Source organism: Micromesistius poutassou (genome assembly GCF_964030765.1).
Source record: "Micromesistius poutassou genome assembly, chromosome: 8".
NCBI classification, from domain to species: domain Eukaryota; kingdom Metazoa; phylum Chordata; class Actinopteri; order Gadiformes; family Gadidae; genus Micromesistius; species Micromesistius poutassou.
In genome coordinates, this window is record NC_140278.1 from 2934476 (window position 1) to 2951030 (window position 16555).

Sequence of the window (16555 nt, forward strand, 5' to 3'; positions counted from 1 at the left end):
GGGTGCAGGCGGGTGTGCGCGTGTGTGTGTGTGTGTGTCTACCAGTCGTTGGCAGCTCTCCACGATGATGAGTTTCTGCTGCGGTGAAGTCCTGGCGAACACCATCTCAGGGTGGTTACGCAGCGCTTCGTCCAGGTCCTCGCTGCTCATGTCCTTCAGCTGGCCTCCGTTGATCACACACGCACGGGCGTCACTGCGCACACACACACACACACACACACACACACACACACACACAGATTTAATGACACACACATTTAAGAGGGACCCCCAAGCGGGACTACAAACCCCCTAGTGGGATTATTGCTGTAGCACAACATAGCATCACCATGAATAATGTATTGTGTATTATAGTATTGATTTGTTTTAGTACCGTATATATATATATATATATATATATTTTTTTATTCACTAAAGGTATCTTTCTATCTATAGTCAGCATTAAAGATGAATGTTTGTGTACATGGGTGTAAGTGTTGGTGTTTGGTTTGAGGGATTCTGGTCATTAATAATACCTCTTGTTCACTTGTTCCACAGGGATGCGTTTCCTGATAGCGATGTCCTCCACGGTCTCACTGCCTTCTGAAATGATGCCAACATTGGCTGCTATGGCCCTCGCTGTGATTGGATGATCTCCTGTCACCATGACAACCTAAGGATTAAAAGATCAACCCCAATAGGATACAACTTTTCGATTTACCAAGTAAAATGCAATCAAAATCTTTTTTTATTGGCAACCAGTAAGCAGTTGGTTAGTTAAAGGAGCATTTCACCGGCAGAGACATGAATCTGTATTGAAAGTGGTTCATATATGTAGTCGAATAGTAACATAAATTACTTATTGACAGAGAAAAGGCACACGGGTGCGGGTCAGGTCAGACACCTGAACAGCACGGTCGAGTCGGTCGCGGGTTTTGTGATTGCGAGCGAGACGTCTCGGGTGCTGGATATGTTATTCAGGACAACTAAAACCGTCCACAGTGGGAATGTGCTTTTTTTGCACAGCAATCTATAGCACCGCGCCAAACACCAGATTGTGCAATTCCCCGGCGTTCCATCTAATGTGTCTAATTTTCCTTTGGGTGCGGATCGGGCATCGATATAAATTTATAGCGGGTCTGGTCGGGTGCAGAATGTAATTCGCGCTACTGTCGGAACACGGGTCAGATGCGGTTTTAAGTATTGCGGGTACGGGCGGGTGCGGGTTTGCAAAATAAGACCCGTGTATTTATTCTCGGCCATGGTGGAGAAGAAATTGGGGGAAGAAACTTTGGCTTTGACTCTCTGCAGTCCAGATTGAACCGCGACTTCAGATTGCAGGACCAGAGACGTCGGAGAACCCGACAGTCTTTAGTTCATAATATCATCCAGGCATACACAGCTTTTGGCCGTGATATTATATATTTTATTATAGATGTCTATACATTATATTATATTATTTAGATTTAGAGCTCCAGGTCTCCCGCCAGAGCCCCCAGACTGTTCTAGAATATCTTGGAACAGAAACAGGGCCAAAAGCTGTGCGCGCCTCCAGATGATATTATGAATAAATGACTGCGTCTCTGGTACTACATCATTGCTTCTTTAGCGCTGGTGTGATCTACCGGTAACACCGGTCACACAGTAACGTCTAAGTCCCACTCACTGGAACTAGTGCTTGTAGTTTTTTACACTTACACTTACCTGCTTCAAATGACGCAAAAATCTTAATTTTGCGTCATTTCAAGCAGGAAGTGTTAGAGGTAGATACGGATCTCTCCTGTCTCAGGGGAAAATGAGAGAATGATGCACGACCATTCAAAAACATGACTGGGTTTCTAATGATAAAAAGCTTAATACAAATGGGTGAAGTATCCCTTTAATGTGCCATTATTGTAAAGTTACCCAAACTATTTCACTTAATCCCAAATCCAAAATGCTCAATGATACATAAGATAATATATCTTCCATCTTTCAGCCTGCTCCTTGCTCATTTCTGACCAATCGGAGCATCTCTTCCTTAATTTATCTGGGGAATCCATCTTGCCTGTCAATCACAAGTGTGTGCGATGCAAGACTTCTCAATCGGGGAGAAATGTAGGGAGGAAGGGAGCAGAGAAGGAGGGGGACTTTTAAGGGCTTGTTCAGTTTCCAAATCTTTCTACCTTTTCTGCTCCCTCTCTCTTTACAAATCTCGAATCCTGCATACAGGACCTTTAACTTCTTTGTTATATAATTGTATCATCACCCTGATTCCTGCTGTCCGACATTTCATCACTGCATCAGGCACAGTGGCTCTGGGCGGGTCGATCATGGAGATCAGACCGGCAAAGCACAGGTCCGATGTGGTGAAGTTCATCTCGTCCGAGTCGAAGCTGTATCCGCGGGGAAACTCTTTCTCATTGAGGTACACGTAGCAGAAACCTATGCACGGCAAAAAGAACAGACAATAGGATCATCTTGTATTTAGTGTTGCATAGATGCATCTCCCTCGCTCTCTCTCTCTCGCTATCTCGTCTATCTGGCTCTTACCCAGCACTCTCTCCCCAAGTCCTCCCAGGTCCATGTAGGCTGTTTGGAAGGACTCCTTCCACTGCTCGTCCATGGGCAGCTCCTGGCCCTTGATCAGAATGGTGGAGCAGCGCTCCAAGATGCGCTCTGGCGCTCCCTTCATCACCAGGAGGTAGCGCAGGTCCATGGGATCCTCCAGCTCATGCACAGACAACTATGGCGAAGGGATCATAGAGACAATGAATTACACACATCATAGCAATGCATGTAAAAAAAGGGATGATTGGAAGGAGGGAAAGCGTAAAAATGGCAGTGGAGAAGATAACAGAGATTCTATAAGTTTAATACATGTAGGTTTGGCTCTGAGGTCTTGAGGCTCCTTCTCAATCATTAACAATGCCATTTTCGTAAACATGTTGCTGACCTGGAACTTGTTTGTGGAGTTGAAGGGCACTTCCACTACTTTGTTGAAGCGATCCCGGTAGACCATGATGTTGCCAATGGTGAGCTCCGTGAACTTCAGCAAAGCGGTCTCTGATGCATCTCCTACCACCAACCTCTGTGAGCGTACAGGTCAGAGGTACACATATGTAAAATCCTTGTATCCAAGGTACATAAGTGTAGGTATTTGTACAAAGAACATCTGAATGCAAACATACTTGATGAATATATTTTATATAATGTGATTCGGTAAAAATAAATGTGCTAGTGCCTACCCTTGGTACGGGAAGTCCCTCCTGATCAGGTCTGAAGACAGCTCTGTTACACAGACCAGCGATTCTAGCTAGAGCTCGCCAGGTCTCAGAGGATTGGTCAAAACTCTGCCCTGTGGTCCAATGAGATTTAGCCATTGTAAAACAGGAACTGATTTAAAAACCATAGTTTTCATACATACGTTGTCATCTGAATACCTAATTTGCCAGCCCAGCATGTTTGTGTTTGTGTTTGTGTTTGTGTTTGTGCGGTGGGGGTTTGGTCACCTGACTGGTCTTCAGTGGTGTCTGCAGAATGGACGTGGTTGTCAAACCAGAGGTGAGCTACGGTCATTCTGTTCTGGGTCAGGGTGCCCGTCTTATCGGAGCAGATGACTGAGGTGGAACCTAAACACATAACCTGTAAGGTTAGACCCCGAAACATCGGAAACATTCAACATACAATCACACAAAGTAAGTGTGGGTTAAAGGCCCCTGCTCATTAGAAACAAGGAGGTTATCAGCCAAGGGCAGATAAGAGGCAGACCAGAAGTCCTCTCTGGGTCTGACTACTGGATATACAATACCTAAAGTCTCTACAGCTTCCAAGTTCTTCACCACACAGTTCTTCCTGGCCAGTCGCTTTGCAGTCAAAGAGAGACACACCTTCAAGATGGCCGCAAATTTGGATAGAGAGAGAGAGAGAGAGAGAGAGAGAGAGAGAGAGAGAGAGAGAGAGAGAGAGAGAGAGAGAGAGACAGAGAGAGACAGAGAGAGACATGAAGTTTGGTGATTAAGTTTTAGATTGAATTTGCTTGAAACTAGATCAAATTAACAATATACATTTTTAGGAATGTTGAATAGAGGATAATATACATATATTTATTTGATGCAAGCACATACATGCACATATACATTTTTTAATGTATACTGTACATGCAATGTACAGTACACAGTATCAAACACCAAACGCTGGCGCTTGAGATTGTTTAACCTCCATTGATATGATATCCTCTTGAGCAGAGCATGTGTACTGCACTCACGGTCACGGTGGCCAGCAGCCCCTCCGGCACGTATGCCACCACGATAGCCATGAAGAAGATCATGGCCTCCAGGAACTGATAGCCGATGAACATGGCCACCACGAAGAAGGTGAAGCCGAAGGCGATGGCCAGGCTGGCAATGATGTCCACGAAATGTTCGATCTCGATGGCGATGGGGGTCTTCTCGTTGCCCACCCCGCTGGCCAGGCTGGCGATGCGGCCGATGATGGTGCGGTCCCCTGTGTTGATGACGATGCCGGTGGCCACGCCTGGAGAGAGGAGCGGAGAGGGAGATGAACTCACCACAGAACACTGAGGAGATGCAGGGCTAGAGTGTGTCTCTTTTGCTGACGCACGCTCAAATATATTGGCTTGTTTCAGAAAAGGCCGTACCCTCCAAACAGGTGGTGGAGAAGAAAGCGATGTTCCTGGTCTCCAGGGGGTTCTCGTGAGTGCACTCAGGAGTCTTGCTCTGCGGCTCCGACTCCCCTGTCAGTGACGAGTTATCCACCTGAAGCACACACACAATTCACAGAGACCACAATATACACTTACATTCATGTCTATGGCCAAGCACACACTAAATAGCTTGAAAGGATTTTCATTCATTCCTTAATAACACAAAATCATGCATATATGTTGTTCAATATTATTATGTATTTTACCTTACAGCCCTGGGCAAAAATGACGCGTATGTCAGCAGGGACTCTGTCTCCTCCTTTGATCTCCACCAGGTCCCCGACCACCAGGTCAACGGCATTGATCTGGTTCTTCTGCCCATCGCGGATCACCAGGGCTTGCTGGGTGAGAGACATGGAAGAGAGAGGAGAGAGAAACAGCCATAGAAGTGTGAGAAAAGTAAGTAAGTGTGCGTGCGTGTGTGTGTGTGTGTGTGTACCAGAAACTACTTCCTATCTGGAATCTGGAAATATTAAGGCATTATGAGGAGAATTATCAATATGAATTGGTAATACACTTGCATTAATCATTAATTTCGTAATATGTGTACTTTTGCGGCAGAGATTGTCACACTGACACACTGCTTTAAAGTTTGAGTTTGCTTCTTGTCATTTCAACCACCAAATGTCTCACCTGTGGTACCAAGTTCTTGAAGCTGGCAATTATGTTGGTGCTCTTAAACTCTTGGTAGTAACCAAAGCAACCAGTAACCACCACGACAGATATCAGGGTGATAGCCAGGTACAGCTGATGAGACACAAAATATATTATCAAGACAGTTGCTCCAATTCTCCAACCATAACCGAACTGAGCCAAAGCCCTGGCAGCTAACTTACATTGTCAAAGCTGGCGAGGTTTCCTCTCGCTAGTTCAATTCCAAAAGCAATGAAGCAGATGCATGCAGCGACCCACATCAGACACTGCAGCCCCCCAGCCAACTGCCTGGCAAACTTGACGTATTCCGGAGTACCTTTCGGGGGCCTGAGTGCATTTGGTCCATCTCTTTCCAACACCTGGCTCGCAAAACTGGAGGTTAATCCCTGTGGATGTAGAGAAAAGACGGAACTAATCAAACTTGAATCAAACTTATTATTACAACATAAATTATTTATATTAAACAAATATAATATAGGAGGTAAATAATACATGAAAAGTCAATACAATATTAACGTTACCTTTTTAATACTGGTGTCGTATCGCATCTCTAGCTCTTCAATGGTAATCTCATGGTCATCCTGCAGGGGGCGACATAAATGTCCATTGTCTCCAATCCAAGCATAGGCAGTCACGTGCATTGAGGGGAAAATTTGTTTCCTCTCCCTCCACCGTTATTATATTTATGGCTCGAAGGTCAGTGAGTCAGTGAGGTCTCTACTTACGATGTCCATCTCTTTCTTCATGCCCTCTAACCGCTCCTTCTTCTTTTCTTTCTTACTCTTCTTAGCCTTTCCATCTCCGTCCATCTCGAACATGTCATAGTTGTCCTGAAGGATATCAGACATATTGGGAGAAAGGCACACAGTCAGACCTATTCAAGAAATTACAAGATAATAGAGAACTGTCTCAATAAATGTGAGTGATTACGTCAGAAAGATCAGATTCACATTTTGGTATCTTGACCTTTTTAATTGTTCCCGTTATTGGGTAAACATCACAAGGCTAATACTTATGGAACAATGCAAATGAGATATATTGAAGTTGCTACTCTTTATGAGTAAATGCTAGACTGCTTGAAAAAACGTTTGCCCAATTGCCAGATATTATTTGACCTTGAAAAGGGACTTAGTTTTCTTGTCATTTTGAGGATTTGTTTCACCATTCAGACCATGAGGCCTTTGTCTAATACTATCTACAATGAAGTCACTTAACGGATATTTCATTCTCGTGCCTGTAAAAAGACAACCACTTTTCAACTGAGTCAAACCCCAAACCAGGAGACTATCCTGATTCTCCTCGATTCAGTTTGCCTGTCCAGACACCCTTTGTGATTATTGCTTAAATAAAAGAATCATAGGGGTCATGATTAAATGCCGTACTCTGTGAATAACACAAAGACTTGTTCTGAGAACACGGCTGAATGTCACTCCTCGTACCTTTTGAGTCATGGTTGCGGTTGCAACGGGGCACTCTGCTCCCAAGTCGATGGAGGTCCAGACCACTCGATCCTTCTTCTTCCCCGGAATCTTGGCAATCTATTTGATCCACTCCTTGCCACACACACACACAAACATGCACACACACCCTGTCTTTCACTCCCACATGCAAAGGACAGAAACAAGATATTTTAGGGGTTTAATGCTTATATATCCCGACCGCCCCTATTTCAGCGAACATGCGCACATACATACTTACAGTAAAATGGCACCTTTAGCTTGTAACAATGTCACCCCTGTCAGGTCACCTGTACCAATCACAGGAGTATGTTCACCACTCTGTCTACACACACACACACACACACACACACACACACACACACACACACACACACACACACACACACACACACACACGTAAGCACACACACACACACACACACACACACACACACACACACACACACACATGTGTGTAAAAGCAGAGTCAGTGCGTAGGCTGTGGTCTTTTGGTATCTCTTATCTTCTGTTGCACGTTTCTCCTGCTGATAAACTGAGGGAAGTAAATAGCCCTGTAACCATGAAGGTTAAGGAGGACCAATGTCACTCATGACTTGGTATTGAATAATATAACTTCTTATTACAGATCTCCACAACAAAGCTCCCCAGAAGTTCTTATTTTGCTGGTGGTTAATTTGCTACTCACTTTGTATTCATTACATTAGTGTTAGAAACCGAGAGTAAGTGATGACCAAGGACTGAGGAAGTGACACTAGTTTCTCAAACCAATGACGGTCATTCTGGTTTGACATGAATTAATAAATGGCGGTCAACTTCAAATAAATCACATACAATTCCTATGTCCTATGGTACTTGGCTACTACTAAGATGCAAGAGTAATTGTTATACAGATTCAACAGATTGTTATACAGATCATCAGTTCGCAGCCATGTATAGAAAATATATAACGCCAAATTATAAACTAAAGGTCATTCTGTACCTTCACCAGGTTTGCATGCTGGGTATAGAGCCTGTGGAGATAAGCTGTGTTTAATAGACTCAGTCACCTGAATGACAGTTCCTCCGTAATCACGTTACCAATTCAATCTAATCTGCTCTGTTCCCAGCGCAGTGATTATCAGCTAGTAATGTGAAATTTGGGAAGGGGGAGAGAATGAGTATTAAATGGGAATGTTGTGGATTTTTTTTATGAGATATTGCGTCTAGGACCCAGGAGACTTCTAAATGCAAAGCAGAACACAATAGTTGTGGAACATAAAAGTATTTAATGTATGCATACAAGAGTCTTCACTCTTGTATGCAACTTTATTGTGCTTGTACTTCATGACAGCAGATGTGCCGGTTAGTGATGGTAAGATGGTAAGACATTGAACACCAAACCCTTTGTATATATTATCAACAAGGCCACAAAAAACAACAACACATTCCTTAAAAAGGGAGTTCCTCCACCGGAGAACCAACTTCCTATCAGTGTGTATGTCCCAGGTTGGGATCATCAACGGCCCGTGGCAGAGGTGCTGTAGGCGAATGGTGGGGGAGCCGCCAGCCAATGGATGAAGCGCATCAAAAAAAAGAAATCCATTGGAATATTCTTCACTAATACTATTTTGATACTTTTTTACTAATATTATTGTTATACTATTATTTCAAAATATTACTAAAAAGCCAACAGCAACATAACTACATACATAACCTATTAAATAGGCCCTATTTTCTGGGTTGTTTCTAAAATAAAGAAAATCTCATAGACATCAGTTGCTGTGTGAGTGTATGAACACAATTAATGGTGTTGGGTTTGGCTGTGACATGTCATAGGAACCAATTGGCTTTAGTGTTTTCCTTTACATAAATAAAGGCATGAATTGATTCAGAAAAGGCACAAATTGGTGCATAAAAATTCACCAGAATGCAGAAAATTAAGTGTTTCATGCTCAAAATGTAATGGCATAACTGGAACCCCTACTATGTGTGTACAATTTAACCCGGGTGGGGAATGAGCACGGGCCTGGGCCTCGACCATTTTAATAACGGCCAACAGTTCCCCTAGGTGGCCTGTAAGTGAACCTGCAACACAGATATCGTCGCGTACGTGAGTCATGTTATTAAAGACTATGTTTTTTCAGTTGATTCGCTCTAGCTGGACATAATCCAGAGTTATGTCTGCTACCACATGGCAGATTCAACTGGCAAAATATAGTTTCTAAAAGTTAAAAAAAACTGTTAGGGCATGCATTCACTTTGAGCATATCATCTAATTTAGGTTGTGAGCCAGCTTATTGTGTTGCACTACCTCACAAAGGGTTCCTGAAAGTTTTGCTGAAAGAACTGTCCTCGTAAGGAGTGGGGATATTTTGTTGGGAATTGTTGGTGAAGCTGCCATTTTGGCAGGGCAAGCATAATCCACAGATCCTTCGTGAACGGGATAAGTGGGCCACATCCCATTCTCACATCGTAGTTTTGTTTTAATACTGTAATTATTGGGAGGCAACAATAACGCAGTACTGATTCTTGGTTTAAATTTCCTTGAAGGGTTAACGTTACAGGCTCTATTATAACACGTTATGAGTTATAACACAGGTCGCACAAGAGCACACCCATAAATGGAAGGGGAATATATCATACATACATGCCCATTGGCATTATGAATGGGAACATTTTAATCGTATTTCTTCCTCCTCAATTTCTTTGGTTGGGTGGATGTATAATGAAACAGTCTGAATCAGATACCTTGAAAGCCGACAAGGTGATCAGCATGACCTGGAATGGTTCCAACCACCATTAGTGAGTTCTAGTCACGCCTCCGGTGATCCTTTACCACAATTCAGCCTCCTGGTTGTAGGTCGTGGAGAGCCTTTCCTTGGACGGTGGTGAAGCCTCTTTTACCAGTAAATGAATCGATTATCGAGTTTGTCATGTTGTGTTGGACAATGCTGTCCCCATCCGCCGTGGCCGTCAGGACTTCATCGGGGGACAGGCCTACCTTTGTTTGCTGCGTCCCCTGATGGCCAGTAGGACTAGGGGTAAGAACTTTATCCATTATGCAGTTGCTTTTGCCGGTTCTATTTCATGTAGGCTACGCTGTCTAGGCTTTGCCTCATGGGCTTGTCCCGTGTGTGCTTGCGCACACTAAAAATTTCAGCTATGCGCCAATCAACGTGGGCACCGCCCACATTCCCCACATTGTATATAACGCAGCGCAGAGCAGCGTTCTTCCTCCCTTTTCTGTCAGCAATTGCTGAAACCAGTCAACTACTATTGTTGGGAAAATCAGTCTGTCTAGTTACTTGACCAGAGAAAATGAGACGGAGAGGTAATAAAGTCTGTCAACACGAGGGCCTCGGATTTATTAAGCAAAGTGGTAAAAGTGATACAGGTTTGTAAAGCGTGAACGATCAAATATTTCTAAGTCCCTATCAGTGCTGAGGTCGTCTGGAGCTTCGCCTCCGTGGAAGTTCTGCTTCAGAAGAGCGTGAGATAATCTGTGTGGTATAGTCTTATGCTGTGTTTTCCTCCTAACGAGGTGTGTGTGTTTTTGGATGTTATCAGGGCTGGCGTGGGGGTTACCTGGATCCAGCTCCCCGTTCAGCTCCCTAACCTTGGGAAAGGCGGGCGGCGCCCTGGGCTGCGGTTAGACTATGTGTTAATGACTGTGGTCCAACGGTGGGATTTCTAACCGTCTTCTGGGTTGACTGGATCTTATGGGTCATGACATAAAAGTTGAAAGGCGTACTACACACCTGTTCTTGCGAATGTGTGGAGCATTGTCTGAGTCTCTAGCATCTCTCCATGTTGGGACATCCGGCCTCCGGCTCAGGCCTTGACCTGAAGAATAGCTGGTTATGTGTGTGTTAGTTTAGAACACGGGTTAACTATATTCGTAATGTACGTATCATGTGGTGTGTTCATAACGTACATATCATGTGGTGTGCTCATTGGGCTGTTTTGCCCATCACTATCTACGATGAAGAAACGCAGTGGCGGTGTGACGGAGCCCACAGAGGTAAGGCCTCTCTGCTCCTCCTGCCCGGCTGCGCTTCCAGCAGCACGCTTCGTGTTGCCTCCACTCCTTGGCGGAGCCACGCTGGTCGCTTTGACAGTGCCAGTGAAGTCGGCATCATAGAAGAAGACTTAGCCAGGTGGAAGGAAACCCCTAAAAGTGGTCTTCTGTCCAGACGCCGGATGGTGTCCGAACGTAGAGCCGCTGCCTCCCACTTTCCCCAAACAGCTCGCCGCTCTGTGGGATAGACATGTGTCTGTGCCTCACCGAGTGCTGCTGATGTTCCGAAAATAACCTGCTCTCCTCTGCCTGTCATGCCATGACACAGAGGCGTCAGTTGGGTATGGCAAGGTATGGCAGCTGCCACACCTTGGCTCCAGGGGAAAATGTAAATGTTCGTTTAAAAAAAATAAATTTATGGAATTACTCTGTGTCAATTTGTATTGATTATTCTATTATTTAATACATATAAATTAAATACAAATGAAAATCAGAACAACACAATCGATTTCTCTAGTCTAGATATTATCTTTCCCAATACTTATCGTAACGTATCCCCCCTCCCTATCTTGAAATGTGGTATCTCCTGACGAGAAGCCGCCGGAGGTCAGAGCGGGTCATGTTATCGCGGTTTTTTTTATTTTTCGGCTAAGCTAATTAACTAAAATGAAAAGAAAGCAAAGAACTTTAGAATCTTTTTTTATCAAAAAAAAGGCAGGTGAAGGTGATGGCTCCAATGTTGCCCCAGCAGCAGAGGGAGAAGGACCAGGTAGTGAAGGTGGGATTCAAGCTGTTAACGAGGCTGTTAGCCACTCCAGCACCTGCGCCGGGGATGCAGATGCTAACAGGGAGACGGAGACTACATGCATGGAGGCTGAGAACTCGTCCACACCGACTTCTCGAATTGAATCCGAGTCTGAGTCCCCACCAATTTCTCAGATTGAAAGAGCTGGATCAGACGTGGACAGCGATAAGGAAGGTCAAGGCCCGGGTGCAGCAGCAGTAGCAGCCTCTGGGTCAACTGGAGCAGAGAAGAAGGATATTAGTGGATGTAAAACAGACGGACTCAGGCGTCCTCGTTTGACCCACTTCCCAACTAGAAATGGAAGACGCTTTAATGTCAGTGTGTATCAGGAATATGACTGGGTTGAATATTCTGCGCAAGAAGATGCAGTTTATTGCTTTGCATGCCGTCATTTTGGAGGAGCCTCAACTTTAACAGGTGACAGGCATGGACTGCGTGTGTTCATAGGTCATACACATGTTGGAAGAACATGAAAAAAAATCTCCGGGATCATCAAGGGAGCAGTAGACACAATTGTGCTGCATTAGCGTGGTCTAACTTTAAGGCTGTGATCAGCGGACATAAGGAATCCATCGCAAGTCGGATTGACGCAAACAGGACAGATGAGGTGCAGGAGAACCGGGCTCACGTCAAATCCTTGTTCAAAATCACGTCATTTCTGGGAAGACAGGCCCTCCCTCTCCGTGGCCACAACGAGAGAGATGAGGATGAAAATAAAGGAAATTTCCTTGAACTTTTGGACGTTATTGCAACAGATGACAGGAACGTGAAAAGCAAACAGGAACGCAGGTATGCGCACTATTCTTCCCCAGAAGCCCAGAATGATATGGTGAGAGTTATTGGGGAAAATATCAGAAGTATAATCATAAATGAAGTAGGAGAAGCACGGTACTTTTCAGTGTTAGTGGATGAAACGAAAGACCTGTCTAAGAAGGAGCAGCTGGCCATTTTGATCCGTTATGTACATGACGGGATTATAAAGGAAAGAGCCATTGGAACCTATCACATGAAGGACCTGACAGCTGAATCCCTGGCCCAGAAAATAATAAAGGAATTATCGAGTTTAGATATTCAGCTGTGTGTTGCACAATGCTACGATGGTGCAAGTGTTATGCGGGGTAATGTGCGTGGAGTGCAGGCTTTAATACGTGAAAAAGTGCCGCATGCAGCGTATATACACTGTCATGCACATAGACTAAATCTTGTGCTTGTGAGCTCGATAACTGAAATACCAGAGATGGCAGAGTTTTTTGGTGTTGTTCAAACACTATATACTATATACAAACACTATATTATTTTATTTATTTGCTGGGCATGTATATTGATTGATACTGTAGTTAAGTCATGTGACTAGTAACCTTGCCATACCTTAGCTTTGGCTGAATTGACGCCACTGCCATGACAGTCTCCAGCCAGTCGACATGGAAAACGCCACGTCGAGGGGGACCAGACCGCGGAAGGACCAACCTGCTTTATCTTTCTTTCCACACATAATAGGATATATATGTTGTAAATATAAATTATGGAAAGTTTTAAAGTCACACTTTACACAACCAGAATTGTCACGCTCTCTCGCCCTCCCTTTGTAGTGCGGCGTAGTATAGCCTGCATTCGTCTGCCTCCATGCGGTGACCCCGTGTGCTTCATGAGCGGGCTGGGGACTCGTCGCACGTTGCCACATGTACGGCCTCGTGTACCAATCCCGTAGACCCCAACATTTTCCCCTACAGTCGGTTCGCTGTAAGGAGAAGGCGGAGATGCTCGTGGCACGTTCCTCTATCACTCGGTCTCTACAGCCTGCCTCCGCTTGCAGACCAGCCAGACATCACACATGTTGTGAAGGTGGGATAGGCCAGACAGATTTAATTAGCTGTCTGCTCGCCCTCTCCCCGTGTGCATTGCGTGTTGGCGAGAGCGACGTTATTTCTACAACATGGTTGGATAACACACTGAGGTGGGGACCTCACCGTGGTTTTACCGCTTGCAGACAAGCAACTCCATCAAACACACAGTATGAAGACGCCCTCCCTTGCGGTTGTAGGGTGGAGTAGTATAGTTTCTCCCGCCTCCATGCTGCGTTCCCGTGTGCTTCATGAGCGGGCTAGGACTCGTCGCCTGATGCGATTTGTAAGGCCACATGTACCAGTCCCCTAGATCCTTTTACATAATAGCTAGGAAGTAATATCCTCCCATAGCCACAGGGAGCAGTACCGATCACATATAATAGCCAGCTGTAATAACCGCACATAGCCACAAGATGTCAGCACCAGCACACATAATGAACTAGGAGGCGGGTGCTCAGCACCATAGCCAATCAGAGCACATTACACGTCATAGAGGCCACGCCTGCCAAAGTACTAGGGAGAGCACACAAGTGAGAAGAGTCGGAAACTACAGGCAGCGTATTGATCAGATATTCAGCTAAGAGTCGCTCCGCGCGTGAAATATACAATTCCTCTCCTTTTGCTTCATAGCAACAACCTGGCCTATCCAAATGTAACCCCTCTTTGCCTTATGAGGTTACAGGTATTTTTGGGTTTCGGTTTCAATTCGAAGTTGGACCAGTTACCAGGATTCTAGGTTAACGCTCATGGAGCCCAGGATGGAACATCAACATTGACCACACTCACACAAATTATAGTTTCAAAACTGTATTGTTAACAACAATTTTCAACATGGAAAATAATAAAATGCACGCAAAATAAAATAGAAATATAAAGAAATGTCTTTATGGTGTTCTCTTCCTCGTTATGAGCTCAGTTTATATCGTTGGGGCCCTTTGATCTTTGTGTTTCCTACCACACCGCAGGTTTGGGAGGTAGTTCAGTTGACTCTGTTCCTTAGTTCCGGCTCGCCATCTGGTTATCTCCAGCGGATGTCTGGAAGCCGCCTGGTGGCTATCCAGTGCTGGTCTATCTATCGTCGACTACTGGTGTCGCTGATGTCCCCTCGACATCGAGCGTCACCAATTCAAATCCTTCACAAAAACCTGACCTGTAGAACAGGCCACATTCATACATCTCAGTAAATTACAACAGGCCATTGTTTCAGTTAAAATAAATAATAACATAAATATGACCTATATATTAATTTAAATCAATTAACAAAAATATATTATCCACATAGGTCTCACTTTACCAGTGAATGAAATAAAAACTCAAATAACTCAAAATAGTATTTTAGCATAAATTGTCAGAATTAAATAATAATTGTCCGAATTAAATAATGAATCCCCCGTTTTCTCTCCTTCCATACATTGCACACAATAGCTTAACATTTAGAATTACCCCACGTTGTTAGCAGTTAACTCGTGCGTTAGCTCGAGTTCAATGCTAATTCGCCTTGGTCGCTACACTAGCGGCTAACGCACAAGGTTTCAATTTAGCAGTTAGCAAAAAGTTAGCACTGACGCACACACACCTCCACTCGACGCTCCCCACATTCAAAAGACACATTAAACTCACCGCCGAGCGGGCAACATCAACCGTGGACTGTTGAGTCAGCTCGCGGTGTTTTCCAACTACTTCTAGATACTTTTAACTACTTCTAGATATTTTTCAATCGTGCAACCGAACGGTGCGTTCTCTCCTCTCCCACTAATTATCACGCAGTTATGCGCACCTGCAACGCCGCTTCACCGTGACGTCATGACGCACGTCTCTCTGCTCTGTCCGACGCAGTTAACCCCATAAATGCCAGCTATCGCTCTCTCACACATTCATACAAAGTAATAGCGGACTTTTACTCTTTCTTCTTTTAACTTTTTCACAGCTTATGAAGCCTGGGCTACACAAACAAAGCTCTTAAGTAATTCCTCTGTATTGGTGATGGGTCGTTCGCGAACGAGTCGGCTCAAAAAGCCGGCTCTTTTAAGTGAACGATGGGAGTCGACTCCTGAACGCGAGCCGTTGTTTTTTTTGTTCTCCCGCCCTACGGGTGCTACATGCATTCATTCTACGCGTGCTATGCGTGTCATGGGGCATGCATGGCAGCCAGCAACCAATCACAAGAACAAGCAGCAAGGGGCGGGGGATTTCGATGCGCGATACACGTTGCCTGTGACTGACGGGAGGAAAAGAGGAGAGAGACGAGTGCGAGCGTGTGAGTACAAGATGAATGAGACAAGGAAAATAAGCAGCATTTGGATGCATTTTGATCAGTGTGAGAACACAAAGGTCAACACGCGCGCACATGTCAAAATGAGCGTCGGAATTACGGCATGGCACCATTATAAAAGGTATACAGTAAGCGGTAATATGAAGAGCCGTTTGGGAGCAGAAAGAGCCAGCTCTTGTTGGTGAGCCGTTCCAAGAGATCCGGCTCACTAAAAAGAGCCGAAATTCCCATCACTACTCTGTATGTTCCATTATGTGAACGCATGAAACCGGTGACAGGCAACTACCCACAGTGCTTTGCCAAACGGTAAATGTACTCTTTAAATGACATTTCAATTGGCACACTGTGTTATCCAGAATCCACCGTGGCAATCTGTAGCCTTAACTCTAGTGCCTCTGGTTATCACTGCAAAAGTCAAACTATAGGCCACTGTTTGTGTAAAAAACCTCACTTAAGGTATTAGGTGGGACAATGGGTCGACATTTGAACGCGCATCAACGGCAGCACTCAGGTTTCTCTTCAGATCGTATAAATCTTTCGCCTTTTACTAAAGATTTCCGTGGAGAGGAACAATATGAGTTTCAACTAATTTTTTGCCGCTCTGCCGCAAGGTGGGGCTTTCTTTCCCTGTTTAAGAAAAACGGTCTGCATCGCAGAGGGTGAGCTCGTGTTGCTTGACTGCACAGCACAGTGTGGTTTACGTGGCCACAAAAATGTGCCCAACACTTGTGGCATGAATGAATCGCTCCACTGAAAGTATTGAAATGAGAAGAAATACTTTTATCTTTTCTATCCACCAGATGGCAGTCAATATGCACTTTTCACAGTACACCTTTTGC

General features: G+C 44.6%; 1 protein-coding gene and 1 non-coding gene across 2 annotated transcripts in view; one reads left to right on the top strand and one right to left on the bottom strand.

Annotated features, from left to right (window-relative positions):
- Positions 1-6186, bottom strand: part of LOC311351698 (potassium-transporting ATPase alpha chain 1-like) — a gene marked incomplete at both ends in the record, with an annotated part of 8333 nt that extends 2147 nt beyond the window's left edge. Inside the window, 15 exons of the mRNA XM_084471859.1 lie at positions 43-193; positions 516-652; positions 2228-2403; positions 2512-2704; positions 2915-3049; positions 3207-3316; positions 3471-3590; positions 3770-3848; positions 4226-4494; positions 4619-4736; positions 4891-5025; positions 5318-5431; positions 5521-5724; positions 5860-5919; positions 6064-6186. Of these exons, the coding sequence (XP_084327985.1) occupies positions 43-193; positions 516-652; positions 2228-2403; positions 2512-2704; positions 2915-3049; positions 3207-3316; positions 3471-3590; positions 3770-3848; positions 4226-4494; positions 4619-4736; positions 4891-5025; positions 5318-5431; positions 5521-5724; positions 5860-5919; positions 6064-6186 (2124 nt within the window). The remainder of the gene's footprint in view (positions 1-42; positions 194-515; positions 653-2227; positions 2404-2511; positions 2705-2914; positions 3050-3206; positions 3317-3470; positions 3591-3769; positions 3849-4225; positions 4495-4618; positions 4737-4890; positions 5026-5317; positions 5432-5520; positions 5725-5859; positions 5920-6063) is intronic.
- A 10033-nt stretch (positions 6187-16219) lies between these two features.
- On the top strand, positions 16220-16333 carry LOC311352240 (U5 spliceosomal RNA). The gene has a single exon (XR_014636823.1). It is a non-coding gene; the product is annotated as a U5 spliceosomal RNA (small nuclear RNA).
- The last annotated feature ends 222 nt before the right edge of the window (positions 16334-16555 follow it).